At 32.0% G+C, this 18,335-nt stretch overlaps 1 protein-coding gene across 5 annotated transcripts in view; it reads right to left on the minus strand.

The window, feature by feature from the left end:
• Nucleotides 1-1,706: 1,706 nt before the first annotated feature.
• Nucleotides 1,707-18,335, minus strand: part of CD2AP (CD2 associated protein) — a 162,378-nt gene continuing 145,749 nt past the window's right edge. For all 5 annotated transcript variants that reach the window (XM_073224610.1, XM_073224609.1, XM_073224612.1 and 2 more), the window contains exons 14-18: nt 14,150-14,262; nt 13,341-13,439; nt 12,071-12,252; nt 8,621-8,684; nt 1,707-4,400 (exon numbers count right to left, since the gene is read on the minus strand). In XM_073224610.1, coding sequence (XP_073080711.1) covers nt 4,359-4,400; nt 8,621-8,684; nt 12,071-12,252; nt 13,341-13,439; nt 14,150-14,262 — 500 coding nt within the window. In that variant the 3' untranslated portion in view covers nt 1,707-4,358. The remainder of the gene's footprint in view (nt 4,401-8,620; nt 8,685-12,070; nt 12,253-13,340; nt 13,440-14,149; nt 14,263-18,335) is intronic.

Consider the following 18,335-nt stretch of genomic DNA (forward strand, 5'->3'; position numbering starts at 1 on the left):
AGAATACCACCCAATAGTTGCAAAATGAAAACCAGAACACCTTCTGTGGTAAAAAAAAATTACTGGCTCTGTACAAAAAAATACTGATACCTATTTTTAAATTTATGTCCCTTGTATTTAACAAGCATGTTCACAATAAATAAAAGTGGTAAGTAAAAAAAAACAGCAATGTAGGATTGAGAAAAACTTTTAATATCTAGACCCAGCCTAGTTTCTTGAATCTTAATTGGCAATAAAATGAAACAGAACCATTTGAGTTAAACTGCCATCTGCCTTTATTTCACAGAATGGGACTATGCACAAATTTTATCTTCTTACAAAACCACCTGTACAGGGACTGGACTAGACAATCTCTAATGTCCCTTAAAACACTAAAATTCTATATTCCCAAACTTCATCATGTGCCAGTATGGCTTAATTTATACGCAGTGTTTATAATTTTTCAACCTAAATGACTTCTCACTTATTTTCCATACTACTTCATAATGGTGCCTTCCTTGTCATTCCAGTGGATTTCTAGAAAGCCCAGAGTCACATGTGTGGCATCTTTCAGCAAGAGTACCCGGGTTTTTGAGATCTTCCTGGCTCTACTTTCTATGCTTATTAGGACTTCCAGCTGTGAGTTCAGAAACCCACAAGGTTTATGAGGAAGTTTATGGGTAAAGAACCAAGCAACACATGAGTAGCTGGGGCTAAGGAATGACTGTAATAAGTTTTAAAATCCTTCCGGTCTGTTTCCATCTCTTTGCATTCTATTTAAAGTTTTGTTCTTTCAAATCAGCTTCCTCCAGATGATAGGAAAATATAACTGTGGTGAGATCCCATGCTGAGACTAGTTCTTTTTGTTTCAAAATCTTAAAACCTCAGTTTCAGAATCATTAACTCAATCTGGGCAAAGTACTCTCCCTTGGGCCAATCACCAAGTGGTCGGGGGAAAGACTCTGTAAAATGTTGCGGCTCCATTTGAATTTAATAGTTCAAATGAACAGATTATCACCCCAAAGAAAGAGATGCTGTATGCAAAAAGGGAAGGAGTACCACGCCTTTCTCTTCATCTTGTCCATCTAATTTACATCAGGTCCACCACTGCAAAATGCTTTCCAGAAGAGTAAAACAGCAGTTTCCATTTTTAAAAAAACTCTGCTCTATGCCACTCTGTAAGGTACTTTATATAAATCACTTCAAATTCTCCAATAATCCTGTGAGGTAGGAATTATTATCTCATAGTTACAAGTGAAAGAACAGACTCTCACAAATGTTCAGTAAATGTCACAAGGTCTAAAATTTTTAATGCTTTCATTTTACATTTACATCATTTCTTTTATTCAGGAAACTCTAAAGTTATATATATAAAATAATTTTCATTATACTCTGCAATAAGCATATACTGAAGCTGATGAAAAATAACCAATAAAGACTGACACAATTGGCAATACTATTCTTTATTATTAATTTTTCTTCTTGAGGAAGCATGCTTTTACAGCACTGTAAACAAGTCAGTGAATTATACTGTTTCGAATTGCTACATATATATATACACACACACATGTGTATATATATATGTATATGTATGCAGGGGTTTTTTTGGTATATTTTTTTGGAATGTTAGAATACCACAACACTAACTGCATTACATAATAGTTACTGAAGACAAGTCAGGCTAAAAACAAGGGTAAAATTTTATGGCTACAAATATTCATAGCAGCAACTTTTAAAAGATGATTTTATTAAATCAAGTCATTGCACTTGGTCATCTTATTGCTACAGCAAAACAAAGCCATTACATTTTTAACACTTCTCATTTCTGATTTTAACTGATTGTCTCACTTTGTTCATACATTTCAAGTTTAAATGCAAGCATAAAATGTTCTTCAACAAATGTAGAAAGCACTTGGGTTTTTTTCCTGTGATCACATTAAGAAGCTTAAAAAAGAATCCTCTGTTACACCAGGCCCATTCTTTCTTCCTGTCTTCAGACTTAAATTTTGTAAAGAGGTAAACAGCTTTATAGTAAGACCAAACTACTGAAAGCTTAGTGGTCACATGCACACACACAATCCTCCTAATGCTGAAATACAATCAGGAAAATTAGTAACATTATGTGTTTTCAAATAGCAAACCTGAAAAATACACTCACTAATAATTTGGCAATGACAGCTCGATTCCATGCTGTTCACCTCCAGCCTTTCGTTTGCACTTACAGAAGAAAATGATTTACCGCTCCAGGAACAAACAGCTATTATTACTACATACCATTTTGTAATATGAACATTATGAAGAGGAATTAAATTGTCGTATCAAGAGCAAATACAAGCAAATTGCTAGACTAATTATTTTTCCCTTTGAGGTTGAGTTTGGTTTTCTTTTCTTTACTATTTGGTCAAAGGAAAAAAAAACAAGAGACCAGTACTTCAATTATTTTTCTATTCTGAATAAGGAGTATACAAGCAAATAACTTTAAATCTATTTCAGTACTCATGACCATCTTGATTCTCTGCTCTAGTGAGAAAATGAGCAATGAAAATTTTAAGAATAGCCTGAATCTGCTGGAAATATTCCCCACCCCATTACAAAGTGTCTGTTTTGACGGAGAGAATTGCTTAATAGATTTTCCATTTAGAAAGCTGGAGGATGATTTCTGAAATACACTGTTTTATTTTTAAGGACGTCCATTAAAATATAGTCATTTCTAATTTATTTAATGAGAAGGTAATCATTTGACAAATCATTTAAAAACATTAGAACAGAATAAACAACTTTGTTCAGTAGTGACCTCAGCAGAAGCGCACCAGGACTTTAGAGATAAAATGTACACAATCAATGCACAATCACGTTTCTCCAAAAGCACTAATGTAGGTTGTGAATTTAACATTAAGTAATTACGTACTGGAATTTCTAAAATTTTCTACTCCAGTTCTCTTGTACTTGAAACATGATGAAATTCATTAACATAAGATTTCAGTATTATAACTCATTAAAACTTAGAAGAAAAAATAAAGGTTTGGTGGTTTAAAGTACAATAAAATGGAAGCATGAAAGACAGTACTCAAAATCTGAATGTCATTTGCTAAAGCTTAAAAATCTATTTTTTGCAATAAGAAAGTTCAAATTTTCTACTTTTAATATAAACCCACATTTTGAGACATATTAACATTTTAAAACATTCAACTGTTCCTAAGTGACTCTGAAGAAACTGTGAATTCATCTATTTTGTGAAAATATGTTTTGAATACGGTCAACTATACTTGGTTTTAAATATTTGTAGTATTAGTTTGTGATATACTAACACTTTATAAAGTTGGCAGCCCAAAACTGCTCTCCCAGTTAGTTGGGTCTATTAGGTAAATTACAAATTGTAAAACCTGAGTATACATACGATAACCTGTCAAAGTATGAAACCTCTCACATGGAAGTGTGAAAGCTTTGAGTTTTGTTTTCCTAAAATTATCATTATTAAAAATCAGAGGGAGGGACACGAATAATTAAGTCGCAAGATCATAAAATGAGTATTATTGGGGCCTATAAAAAAAGCAGAAAAGTACAGCAATAGGGCTGGTGTTTGCTTATTGTGTGTGCTATAGTTTCTAGGCACAAGGGTTATGTTGACATTTTCAGTTTTCTAAACCTAATCAATTTAAAATGCAGCTCGTATTTTCCCAAATAAACTTAGCAACCCAATACACGTTAACTAAATTCCTTTTATGAATCCTATAGTGCAAGCAATATAAAATATTCTAAAGGCTGAAGAAATTACTTGGATCACTTCATTAGTTATTACTATATGCCTGGGTGAATAATCTGGTTTAAAGCTAGGAAACTCCTATTTCATCCCCAAAGTATACAGCACTGCAAAGAGGCACCACAGTGTCATCCTGGATAAAAAGCTAATAGTAAAAAAATATATATACAAAGTTTATATCTCTTATGTATTATGGGAAAAGTAGTGAGTATAGTTACTATAAAGCTAATCTGTCCCTCTCAAATAGTACATTTTACAGATTATTTGTGAAGATATCACCATATTTATAGTATAGATCTCTTTAAAAATAATACATGTCTCAATAAAAAAAACTATTGTGAACTTTCCTTTTTATACAGATTCAGTAGTATTTTCAAGCAAACAAAAAAAAGAGAAAGTTTGCAATTCCAGCACATAAGGAATAAGGCCTCATTTTCTTCATATTGGCAAAATAAAATATATAAAGAACATTCACCCTCCACTTTTCTATAGGTATTATAATTCATACACTCATTTCTTTATCATGACATCAGCATTTGTTATTTTAAGTAACAAGTCAGTTGAAGTTCATAGTGTTGCTTGAGTCCCTCGAACGTTAAAAACACTGGTTCTATGATCTTCAAGAATACAGAACTACTTTTTTCAGCCTTTCTATTTCCACCTAAAATACAAAATATAAATTAAGAACAGATAAAATACCTTTAATTGAGCAGTTTCTCTATTTAATCCTATGTCATTAAAATGTGATACTTTCAAACCTCTAGATTTTTATTTTCATCTAAAATCTAATTTCCAAGGGTGTAATAAATATAGAAAAAGTTCACCAGAAGGAAACATCACAATGCAGGTTCCTAAATGGCAGGTAACAACAAAAAGAGTAACTACAGTTTCAGCCAGAAAAATGTTAAGCAATATTAGTATCTGAGAGAACTGTAAGAAAATCAGTTCTACAAGTGAACAAAAGAACACTTGACACAAAATTTAAAAAATGATAGCATACCTGTAATTAAAGGGAGCAGGGCAGTTAAAAAAAGTAGTACCAGTTTAATTCTGTTTTTCACTTACTACCTATGTGATACTGGTAAATCACTTAATCTTCCTTGGTCTCAATTTCCTTATCTGTAAACAGTATGTTCTAGATTAAATTATCTGTAAAGCCCAGGAATATATCTAAGACTGATTCAGTCAGTGTGTTGAAAATATTTCCACCTTTAGAAGGTATCCTTCGATTAACAGAAATTCACAATTTAAGAAACTTAAAATTAGAAAAATTCATTAAATTTTCAGAATACAGTTATTTGACAGATTGCAAATAACTAAGACTTAAAGAGATTAAATACCATGTCAATGGTTCCATGCTAGGAATTGTACATAATTTGTATTGGTAAGGTCTAAGGTGCTAAAGCCCAGTTTTCATATGCTCTTCCCCATTATACAGTATTCTGACCATCCCTGACCTTTCACTGTGTGTATAAGTATTTAGCCTTACCTTCTCCTGAAAGCACCACCCCTCTCCCCAGTGAATGCAAACAGTGTATGTTACGGCTAACCTCTGACAAATAGTTCATTATTAAATCATGAGCACTTCACGGTAGTCCAAAAGTTTAATTTCAATATGCTCACAATCTCCTAAGGAATTCCAATCATTCAAAAAGGGTTTGTTAATTCCAGGTTCTTTCCTGATGTTGTTCTTTGACTAATATGATTATTAACTAAACATTTTACTAGCAGCATTAGATTGGGACAAGTCTGTCTTCAGCCAAGATTGAGACAAAAACAACTTCAAACTTCAGGCTGACATGCTTATCAGCATCTTTATTCCAAACACACATTAACCAGCTATATCAACTTAAACCAACTAACCAGCTGTTACCACTAACTAGTCTTGGTGGTGGAAGAGGGAGTAGGGGATTAGAAAAATAACCTGCATCTAGTCAGAAATACTCCCTAAAGACTGCTATCTGTCCCATAAATTTAGGTATCAGGCAAATATTTATGTTGCCAGAGTTTCTCTTCAAGAATTTTCATGTTCATTTGTAGTTCTTTTTATTACTCCTCAGTATAATTTAAGACTAGATAATGTTAACTTCATAGTAGTTCAAAGAACTATTAACTTTTGGGAAAATTTAATTTCTCCTTTAAACATATGATCCTAAAACTCCAATGCCTTATTAAGTGTGCTTTTACAAATACAAAGGTCTAACTTTCCCCATTAGGAAAAAAAATTTGTAATACAAGTCAGTGAGAGGCTATATAACAGCTCATTTTGCTGGAAAAACTCAATCAAATGAAATTCTTCAAAAAAGAAACAATTCACTAGACCCTTGTCATGATTTTTATGACAAATTAAATCATATACACAAATTTAACACTCTTAGTGCCTCTTACTTACCTTATCACTTTATTTTCATATATGAATATACACATGTATGTGTGAAATATAAGAATGACAGTTAAGCATTTAAAACATTTTTCTGAATTTCTACCTTGCTACACACTGGGAATTTAAGACATTTTAAAACATGTATCCTCTAACATTTATTAATTTAACAAAAAATTATTAGCTATCTAGTATGTATACAGCACTGTGCTATGGGCTATGGACAAAGATGAAACAAATGTAGGTCACACCTTCAACAGTCTTACAGTCTAGAAGACAGGCAAATTAAGTACATAATGTAACAGTGATATGATAGGAAATTATTACTTATTCATCTCTAACAAAACTAAAGGACATGAATCTGGAAGACAAAATCACTTTCAATCAGAAGACTGGTATCAACTTAAGAAGCTGATTCTTTGAGCTGTGCCTTGAGAATCTGTAGAACTTGGGCACAACAAGATGAGACAAAAGAAAAATCCAGGAAAAGGCAGTAAGAGTAAAAATTCAGATGCATTAGTTGTAAGGGACAACTGAGGATTAGCAAGTGAAGAAAGAAAAATACACTAGGCCCAGGACATGTAAGACCTCACATTCTAAGGTGAGAGCTTTGAACTTTATTCAGCAAGTAACAGTTTGTGAAAATACTGAGCAAGAAAAGATTAATTTGAGATAAGAATAAGAGAAACTTAAACAGGCTAAATAGAAGGAGCATTAGAAAAGGAAAGAAATAATGGAAAAAAGCGATAAAGTTAGGAAGCAAAGCTAATAGGCCTGAAAATGAACAGCACTAGAAAAGAACAGAAGTAGCACACAGAGCTGCATGACTAGAATGGCACTGAAACCATCAACAGAAAAAAAATATCAATGAATGGGAAAGGAAGCCAAATAAACTTAATAGGAGACATGCTAAGTCTAAGTTCACAGTGGAACATCCAAGGAGACTAATAGCTAGAAACACAGGAGAGAAGCTGGGAAAAGGAGAATGACACTTAAATGGGAGATGCTCTAGAGCTAATCACAGATGCATGGGCACAGATTTAAAAAAAGAGTGTACACTCAGGAGGGCCAAGGTGAGTACTGAAGGTGGAAGAAAGGAGGAGGAGATAGAGAAGTTACAGACAGAAGAATACAGGATCACATAAGGCACAACAAACCTTTGAAAAGATAGCTATGCATTTAAAAATGTGAAATGCAGTGGAAACTGAAAAGACACTGGAGTTGCCATTAGTAAACCTAAAACGGAAAGGGCTAAAGACCGACTTAAAGCTAAAGAATTGGAGACCACAAATGCATACTCTTTTTTGGTTGTTTTTGCTTTGCAACAAATGAACCTTAAATGAAAGTGGAAACTACAGTAAATCAAGAGGGCAGCTGGACCTGAAAGGGTGCTTTTCTGTTTTCTCTTTTTTTTGAATAGAGGGCAAAGTTGAGTATTTTCATACAAAGAAGGGGAAGTGCAAATAAAGGGGATATAAGAGTAAGAATGGAGTTTTGATAACTTACCAAATACCTTCACATATATTATCTCAACAACTAAAGCTAAAGGAGGTTGAGTGACTTCCACAAGTTCAAACAGTATAACAATGCCTAAAAGCAAAGGTTCTGAGGTCTGGCTGCTTCTGTTCAAAATTTCAGCTCCACTGCTCATTTAATCATTCTAAACCCTAGTTTCCCAATCTTAAAACAAGCTATTGTGTGTCCAGTGAGATAATGTACAGAAAGTGCTTAGCCTAACTGACACAGTTAGAGCTGAAAGTCACAAGTGTGAGTCAGAAGAGGAGCTCAGTGTTTTTAACAGCAGGTCACATGTTCCCCTGTTCCACAACACTAACAGAAGAAATAAGTAATGATGCAGGGTAAAACTAGGGATGAGTATGAAATACTTAAAAACAGAATTGGAGAGACTCTGAGAAACACTTTTCGCTGACACATGGAAGAGAAGAATACCAATGAAGACCAAAGTCAAGGAGGATGCAAAAAAAGTTAAGGAAGATGAGAACAAAGTGAAATTGTTAGTCATCAACAGAGAGTGAAGATGATGACATTATAAAGTAAGCTCTCAGTGAGAAATCAAATTATATTATTAGTCAGCAAATATATAGCCATACCACAACGACCACCACCTTCTGCCCTGCCCCAGACAAAGCAAAAGTTTAACTGTGAAGAAAAGAGGATTGTAGCTCAAGAAAGCAGCAGTGCTGAGGGCAAAATATAGAGAACGAGACATTCTTAATAGGCAAGAACCATGTTTGTTTTATTCATCAGCGCATACCCTATGCCTCATGCCAACTGTCCATGAAGGTTAATGCTGCCAAGTGCATGAATGGAATATGACAGGAGTCAACTAAAGACTAATTAAATGGCCATCAAGCAGCAGGGAGTATCCAACTGAAGTAGGAGGGTATAATTTGTAATAGATCCAATCACCCATCTAGGTTGGAAAAAAACAGGAATAATTCATGTTTACTACAATCTCAATGCTGGGAGAAATGAATTACCTCTAGATTGCTTCTCATTGCCTTTTCTTCTTCCAAATCTTTTCGTAGTTTTTCCAGTTCTCTCCTAAAAACAATTTATTACTATAATGTTAAGTCTTTCAATTAATAATATACATGACTAATGTTAACAGGATCTTTGTTGCCCGACATACCAAGGAAACTTTTTAAAGGAAATAGCTATGTTGACTTAGAAAAATTTCAAATTATCTAGTTGGAGTGGGCCAATATAACACATTGAAATACATGTGTGTGTATATATATATACACACACATGTATTTCAATATATATTTTTATAATTAAAATATCAGAAATACCATAAAAACCTGAGATAAAGACATTTTTAAGTGAATACAGAGCAGCTCATGATAAAGAAATAACAACTGGCAAGGAATTCTCCATATTCAGTTATTTCCCAGGTTGGATATTTTAGAGTTCCAACAATTTGGTAAAATGAACGTCAAAACCCATCACAGCACAAGGGAAATTATAGTTTATGTAATAGGATAACTTGGAATTTACATTTCTATTTCTTTTTAAATTATTATATCAAAATTACCAAACCAATAAACAAAAACTTAATCAACTATCTCCCCTCTTCCTTAATTCATGTTTCTATTTTTCTGTGTTCAGTTATATCTTTAGTCACTTTTTCCTCCACAGTCAAAAGTATATATTCTATGTGGTGTCTTTTCACAAAATATTTAAGAACATTTCCATACTGTTAAAATTTTCTTATTTTAAATAACTGTTGCTTGGTATTTGAATATCCAGGGTTTTTGTTTAGTTGGTTTTTCGGGGGATGAAAGGAATGGAAACAACAGGAATTCTACTTAACATCACAACTACATCAGTATATTAAACTTGTAAATCAAAAAGGAAATTTTCAGCCTCTCGACATAGGAAAATTCTCTTGATTCAAGAGTATTGTAGAAATAATAGCATGAGAAACTTGCGAAAACTCTCAGGAAAAATGAATTATATGAGTAATGAAGTTTTAAGTTGTAGAGTTTAAAAATTAATTTCTCCTCTGGTTTTAATGATTATAAATCTATTTTCTATATTGGGAGTAAATTTTCTACTGTTTTTTACTGACTATAATTTTTAAAATAATATTACTGTAACTCAGATCTAGAGTTTATTTTGGTGAGTGGTATGTGTTTCTAAGTGAGTTAACTTCATACTTTTATAAGGCTGTCACTAAATTAAATAATGCTTTCTTTTTTCAAATTATTCTAAGATTATTAAGCACTTAATATACATCTAAATTAGGTTCTGCTTTCTAGAATATTTATCCTGATATATTTATCTATAATAGGTTACATTATTCTAATTATTTGTTTTTTAATCTGATAACTTAGCACAACATTTTTACTGTTCCTTTAAAAAACATTTACAAATATAAAATTTTTATGTAGCATTGTTCTTTTTACAAGAACAGGATCAAATGGTACATCTTGTTCTATAATTTTCCTACTGAAGAAATAGATTACTGGTATAGTTCTCTATAGATTTTTCCATGTCAATCTCCTTCAATTTTTTAATGACCTTTTCCATGCACTTTGGATTTTAATATTGAATGCAAGACTATTCCAAACCCAAAAACTTGAAGTCAGTGTAAGAAATAAAATACGATTACTAGTACCTATGAAAGCCAAAGCAACCCCTCCCCTCCTCCTTAATAATATTCTCCCCCTCTCCTTCACACAGGAAAAGTTTTATAATCTTTATTATTCCTTTACTTTTCTTTCTAGTTTTATCACATATACAAATATATCTTGAAACAATATCTTTCACATGCATTTCAAACTTTACATAAATGACACGCTATATGCATGTCTCTTTCCCTTTCTGAACATATTTTAGATTAATTCATGTTGACACATGCAGCTGCAATTAATTTATTTTTATTGTTGTACAGTGTCTAGTGTTTTGTTGTATCAATATACCAGTATATATTTATCCATTCTCCTGTGAGGCTCTTCTTTTTCAGATTAAAAAAACTGCCATTGATTTGATTTCACTTTCCTGGAGGAACCCAAGACTTTGAAAATACCTTTTGGAAAAGGCTTCTAAAATATATGACCTATATGTTTTAAAATATATATTAAATTATAAATACTTAATTCATCCTACAGCTAATTTAGGAGCACCTGCAGACAATTTATATATGTACTTATAAGGTCATTAAAAATAGCATACTTGGTATCAACAAAAGTGTATAATATCAAAATCAACAAACCAGGGGAGTTCCCTACATGGCACATGGATGGTAGTCAATACTTATTAGATGAACAAACTTTATTAATATTTAAACGTGTATATTACAGAATCTGTAAAAAAATATGCCACTCGTGACAGATAAGGATTCAAGACCTATCATGTATCAATTTACAAACATTATCTATGAGATATATACATATATTTTTTAATGTATGTGTATAATATATACATATAAGTAGCCATTCAAGATAAAACGTTTTTGTTTCTACCTAAGAGGTGTTTGTAAAATTACTCCATAAATGGCAAATTGTACTGTTAATCTCAATGTTGTTTTTAATAGATAATCCAATGCCAAAAGTCTCTGGCAGTGACGTTTTTTTACCAGATTCTGTATTTCAAAACCTAACTTTTAGAAGCTACAGGGGAAACTAAGATAGGGGAAGGGAACCTAAACTCTAAGCCTCAGTTCAGTTAAATTAGCCAATCTTTTACCTGTTTTACTTACTGGACTTTTGCAGAATTATGTTTAAGATGTTAGTTACTGTTTTAAAATTCAAAGAGTAATGACTATAAAAAAGATCTCTAAACCACTAGAAGACATGGGTTTGAGTTCTAGTTCTGCCATTATAAGAGCTGTGTGATCATAGGCACACAAGCTTTAACTCTCCAAACCTTTATTTCTCCATTTAAAAGAAGGGAGGGAAGGGCTAAAACTGGGTGATCTTTTACATCTATTTTAGCTCTAAAAAGTCCTTAACTTTTACTTAGCCTCACCATATACTATTATCAAAAACTTTCAAAGTTTAGAGAAGGGCCTTAGAGATTACCTATCCCAGCCCATTTGTTTTATAAGTATCCAACTCAATTCTAGAATAAATAGTGATCAAAGCTCTCTGAGAAGTAAATATACAGACATACCCTGGATCCAAAATACAGTATGATTTTTCCTAGTATTAAGACTAATTAACCCCTGTGTTTGACCAGAAGATTTCTAGCCTTTAATTGTTGGTACATATGTACCTTTTCTATTATCAGGCTACTAGAGCAAGTATTTTTATTTCAAGTTTTTTGACAAGAGGAGAGAAGCAATATTAATGAAAATATCTTTAAAAACATACTTCTCATAATACCAGAAACTTGGCAGATTACATCTTTACTTGATATGATTTGGAAGAATTCTTTACACATGTGTTAAATAATACTCAAAGAAGAAAACAAGGGCTACTTACCCATGATCCTTTTTCAGTGCTTCTACGATGCACAGCAATTCAGCAACCTGAGCTCTAAGTTCATCCAGGGAATTTTTTTTCCCATCATCTGTTTCTACCTTAGCTTTGATGTCTAATGGAGTTACCAAAGCAGCCACATTTGGTTTAGAAGCACTTGAAGGTGTTGAAAGGTATGAAGATGACTGAAAACATAATAAACAGAAAATTTTCTGATTTTATTTGTATTTATATTTAATAATACATTGAAGTTCAAAAGATTTTTTAAGGCAAGGAGATGAGTAATTAAAGGAGCATTTCAAGATAAATGGTAAATTTGGTAATTCAAAAACCATTGTGATGTTTTCACAACTTGAAAAACCACGAGACCACCATAGGATAGAGATGCAATCACTAAGACTTTGTGAGAAATGCTAAAGGTTTTATTTTTAAAAAATGGAGGAGGAGTTGGAGAAGGAAAGGCAAGACAAATAAGGAAAGACAAGATTTATCTTATAAATGGTTTGCCTAGTGGAGCATCTAAAATCAAGAATGTATCAGGCATTATTAAACAGTTATTTTTTGGAATATCCAAAAAGCTTCATTTAAAAAGTAATTTTAAAGAACTTAAGTCCATAGAAAAGGCATTAAAATGAATGCCTGACACCCTTTAACAATTTCACTAAAGTAACAGCAAGTAAAATTTCAACACACAACTGACAGCTGAGAAAATCAGATTAAATATCTAATACACTGGAATAGCAGCCAAATGCCCTGGAATGACTTTGAGGACAAAACAGAACTTAAAATACAGATGTGTGTCAGTTGTGGTAATACCATCTTAAATAAAAACAGCAAGAGTGTAGAGGAGTCTTAGCACCATGTAATAGATGGAAGAATCCATATATTCTGCCACTCATCCCAATATATATTTCATTGCTTATGAAGGTGCTATGCACCAAGCTTGCTATGCACTGGAGTAAACCAGTGATTGTTTCTGACCTAAAGAGGGTATGTTTAATGGGAAAATGAAAACAGGTGGATGTATCTACACCTTAAAAAATACAAAACATATAACATTTATATTGCTCATTTACAGTAACATTAATAGTACTCTTCTAAAACAAACTTACAGAAAACAGTGTGACTTAAGTTTAACAACTCAGTTTTTCAGCAGGGATTATTTGATTTCTTAGTGTAAGAAACACTTTTTGGACACTTTAAATTCCACAAGTTTGATGTTCACAAGGAACCCGACAACATAACACAAATCTTACATCGCATTGCACCTCACCTTTGCAGGGTAGGAATCCTTTTTATACTCTGATGGCTTTAAGTTGGCACTGTCGTCTTCTTTTGGTAACTTCAATATTTTTTCTGGGCTTTGAGTTGGCTAAATGATTTTTTTAAAAATCAAGAAATAGACACACCAAAAAAGTAAAAGGTAGTGAGTATTTGGATAATAAAATAAGTAACTTTTACTATTGGTTTCAATAGCTAACATTCAGATATTCACTACTGTTAACAGGACATTTCAAACTGGGTAACATCACTTGCATTCTTGAAAGCAAAAATTCTCTACCTCTTAGCAACAAAAGCTTTCTGTACTTATGTAATTTAAAATCACTATAGTGCTTAAGAGATAATATGTTAACATTAAAATACTACCAGTATCCTGGGCAATGTACAGAAGGCATAAAAGGAAGTCACACATTTAAGTACCTGGATTAGTGCTACAAAAAACACTGAAAAAAAAAAAAAAGTTCTCATTGCTTCCGAAAGTGAGTATGTACCACTCAATTCTAATTATTGTTGTTCGATGGGTACATTAAAGATACCCTTTCCCCTTCTGACCCTATGCTCTGCAGTTACGGTCTCAGGACAGCTTTTTATTTCTGATTCTATAACCTTTCATTCCTCACCCTACTGAAATGAATTGACTTAACCTGTTCTCTCATTAAATACAACGATTTGCCACTTGAGTATAACACCTATTTTCCTGGTTTTTAAACTTCAGTGAAGCTATAAATCCTCCCTCATTATCTTTAGAAGGACTCTGTATTTCCTAAATTATCTGTTTTACAACATTAAGTGTTAACTCACAGACTGTCCACCATTGAAGCGGCCAGGCAACCTTCTTCCTGGCATCTTCGGTCTATTTGCAGTGAGATGTAACAAGTTTTCTGAGGAAGCTATGTCATCAAAATTTACAAGATCTGTAGAATAAAATTAAACATATCTACTAAGAGACAACTGTACACTTTAAAAGGTAAAAGCTAATACTTCTGGAGTTTTAACAAATAATAAATTAAAAAAGAGTACCACTAAGACTCACAAGTTCACCTGTGCTTTTTATATGCATTTGGAAAACAATACTCACCCTAGAAATAAACATCCTCTTTACCTTAACATTTTATAGCACAAGACTTTATAAACAGTATAAAGTTCATGTCTCTAACAGAGACTTAGACTTCAACAAAAAGTTACTATTGAAAGATACAAATCTGTACCATAAGTTGTAGTAGTTGTCATCTTAAGTTGTTGCTTATAAAAAAAGTGTGATCTACTTCTCTCTTAATTATATCAGAAAAGTAACACACAATTTGTTTTGAAATTCAAGTAGTATACTAATATTCAAATTTTAAGGACTCAGCTATACTTGGGACCCTGCTGCTTTCCAAATGCATTTCTCAATGTAAAGTGGAAGTATAATTTAATGTGCCTTTATATGTATGCATGTATGTGAAGAGTATTTCATAGCTAGGATTCAAACTTTTTATAGTTCACCACATTTTTCCGAGACATTACCAGGTTTAGGAATTGTAAGATATATAACTAAGGAAATTTGGGTATCAGAGGAAAATACATCATTTTTATTTCCCTACCACCAAAGGCTTGCTGACCTTTAATCATATAACTTGGGCTTAAGGACAAATGATGGTAACGTGTTATCTCTGAAACAATGGTATATAATACCTTCCCATTTGCTAGACTATCCAGAAAATCTTGCTAAAGGAGTTATCTTTAATTTAGAAACCTAGATACCTGAAAGGGATGCATGCACCTAACGATAACCTCAGACACTTTCAGTATCAATATATAATCTCCCCTTAGCTCAGATTCCAAACTAGGACTATTAAATACAGTTAAGATACTCAAGATGGCAGCAGGTATCTTCAGCCTAGTCTTCCAGGTGTTGACTCATTCTTCACATTACCACTGCCCTGGATGCTTATGATACTTCCTGTCAAATACTTAGATGTCCCAACTCAGTGACCTGTCCCTTCTTAAAAGAAATCTAAAAATACTTATCATTACTGCTCTCAGAGCTTATTCATCCAGTTTCATATTCAAAGTAATTTGTTTAGAGAAATGTTTTTAGAAAGACGGAGGACAAAAAGGTAAGGCAGAGGAAGAGGTATCACTGTTTGGCAATGTGTGTTTTATAACAACTTTGTGTATTAGTTGGCCTCTGTTAATTTGTTTATCTCTTTACATGTGGGCTCTATCTTGGATCTAGTCAAAAGGCTAATGCACCACAAGAAGCAATCTAATGTGCTTAGTTTAATTTTTGTCTTGAGTTGTTTCATTATATTAATATAACAAATCATGCATTATATAATGTGTAAGACCTTGAAAGACCATTATTAAATACCTCAATCCACTTGTAAATTTCATAAACAAAACCATCAATATTTTAAAAGATGTTAAGAAATATGCTGTAGCTCAAAGGGTTAAAAATTGCTTTTTATGATAAGTAATGTATATTAATAAACTACACAAAAAGACTTGAAAAGTACAATCCAGTAATTTTGACCAGTGGAGATTATTTTCAAATGCATATTTAAGCAACTTCCAGAAAGAGAAAAAACAAACATAGGAAGGGATGAAGACGAATGAAACTGAAAGGGTAAATAAAAGGTAGATTTATGAAATTATGTACCATGCTCATGTAAAAATGCCTTTCATATGTCCAGTTTTGGGCCACAACACCAAGACAAATAATTTTACTATTCTGAAACTCTCTCAGGTCCTCCATTTAAGCCATTATATTAGTAAAATGAAATAGTGCACATTCTGGACTCATAATATATTTGAATACTTTTGAAATTATTTAATATTAATAACAATGGATTTACACTTTATCCATGGCATAAAAGGCATGACCATCACTTAACTCTTATAATCACATTGTCACTCTGCCAGCCATTTGCATTCCTACATACTGTCTAAGACATGAAATTTTTAGAAATCAAAATGAAATATCAAATTTGGAATAAACTGACTTTTATGGTTGTCAATGAAAAAAGAACTTTTATCTTACACTAATCAGGAAAGTTTTTTCCAACACAAATTTCATTTTATTTTAAAATGGAAAACCAAAAGGGTTAGAATAGACAGACAAACAAGTAAACTTTTAGTAAAATTACAAAGAAAAATCAATGTGCACTACCTATTTATATTGAAAATACTATTGTGATTTCTTTCACAAATTGTCATCTTACCAAAATGGAGAAAGGTAGGATAATTTCCTGACACGTAAGAAGGGAAACATGGCAAACAGGCTAGGAAACAAAATCTGGAAAGAAAAGTCAAGGATAGGAATGTCTAGAAAAAAAGACTAAACCAAAAAAATTATTTTACAAAGCAGGAAAAAAAGACACTTGCAAAATGAATAGAACCATTTCAATGTTTAACATATACCAACTGCAGTTTACCTAAACTTATATAAGATGTGTATTAGATTTTAGATTTGTTCTTTTCTTTCTAAAGGAAAAATTAATATCAATATAAACCTAACTAGAAAGAAGCCATTATTTATTTAAACACACTGAACACCAAGATAACTTCCAAGAGGATGTTTTACTACTAATTAGAGGTCAGGGTAATAAATCGATATATTAACAACTCATTAATATAGTTACACCTAAAATTAGAAACCTTTTTTTTTTGAGAGGGCATCTCTCATATTTATTGATCAAATGGTTGTTAACAATAAAATTCTGTATAGGGGACTCAATGCACAATCATTAATCAACCCCAAGCCTAATTCTCAACAGTCTCCAATCTTCTGAAGCATAACGAACAGGTTCTTACATGGTGAACAAATTTAAAATTAGAAACCTTTTAATCAAGTTTTAGTCTTCAGCACATCAAATATGTACAATAAAAGAGGTGATCTAAGTTCTATTGTATAGTAAGAAAAATACGACAAATATTTTTAAATATCTCCCTATAAAAATATAACACAACACTTAAAATCTTATACATGTATGTATAAATGAAAATTCAGTAACACCTTATATGATACTCTCTGTAATGACAATTATCAAGGAAAAATTTTACTTTCTGCTCTTGTTCTCCAAGTAAATTCAACATTGTTGAGTGTAGTGCTTGCTCTGCTTTGTTTTGTATCCTAGTTTAGATACAAATTTTTTTATCGTGTCTACTATTCAACAGATAGGTATTTCATCGGAAAAACCCCACCATAAATTCTTTCTGGAAGAAATACATGAATAAATATTGGGCAAGTAATCCAAAGGAAAACAGATGAATTATCAAATAGAACTGAAGCGAAAGAATGTTTCCCCATTTAACAATGAAGTGTTTTGAATCAAATGTTATATATATCTCTAAAATTTTTTGTCAGCCTGGAGAATTTATCACAGAAAAACAATCAAATAGGTAAGAATGTTTCATCAGGTGTGTTTTCTCAAATTAATAGCTATATTACTATTTAATTATATACAATCTAATTTTCTATCTTGTCCTTTAAAAAAACTAATTGTAAACCAATTCTACTTCCTGGAAAATTTACCATTTTGGAAATACTGAGACCATGTGGACTTTACAATTAACCAGTAGTAGCACTGAGTTTATCCTAAAACCAATTTTTAATTAAATATTTGAAAAGAAAAGAAAAAAAATTAAAACATGGTTCTAACAGCTCTGCAATTTGTAGTACTATCTTATATGTGAGAATATATAGAGAGACTCATTAAAAAAAGGAAAAAGAAAACCAAATTGGAATATCTAGGAATGTTTTTCTCATATGTACAAAAACCAGAGTCTGTATTTATACACAAAGATATATATTTATGTATGTCTTTATCATATCCAGGAAAATTATATATGAAAATAAGAGTAAAAAATTTATATCCTTTATAGATAATAGCATAAACAGGAGATGGGATTAACAATGGAGGATGGGGAGAAGAAGGGAAATAACATTTTATAACAACTTCCCATATCAGGTATTCTAATAGGTATCATCGATATACTGGGTCAT

This window comes from Manis javanica, chromosome 16 (genome assembly GCF_040802235.1).
Source record: "Manis javanica isolate MJ-LG chromosome 16, MJ_LKY, whole genome shotgun sequence".
Lineage (NCBI taxonomy): Eukaryota > Metazoa > Chordata > Mammalia > Pholidota > Manidae > Manis > Manis javanica.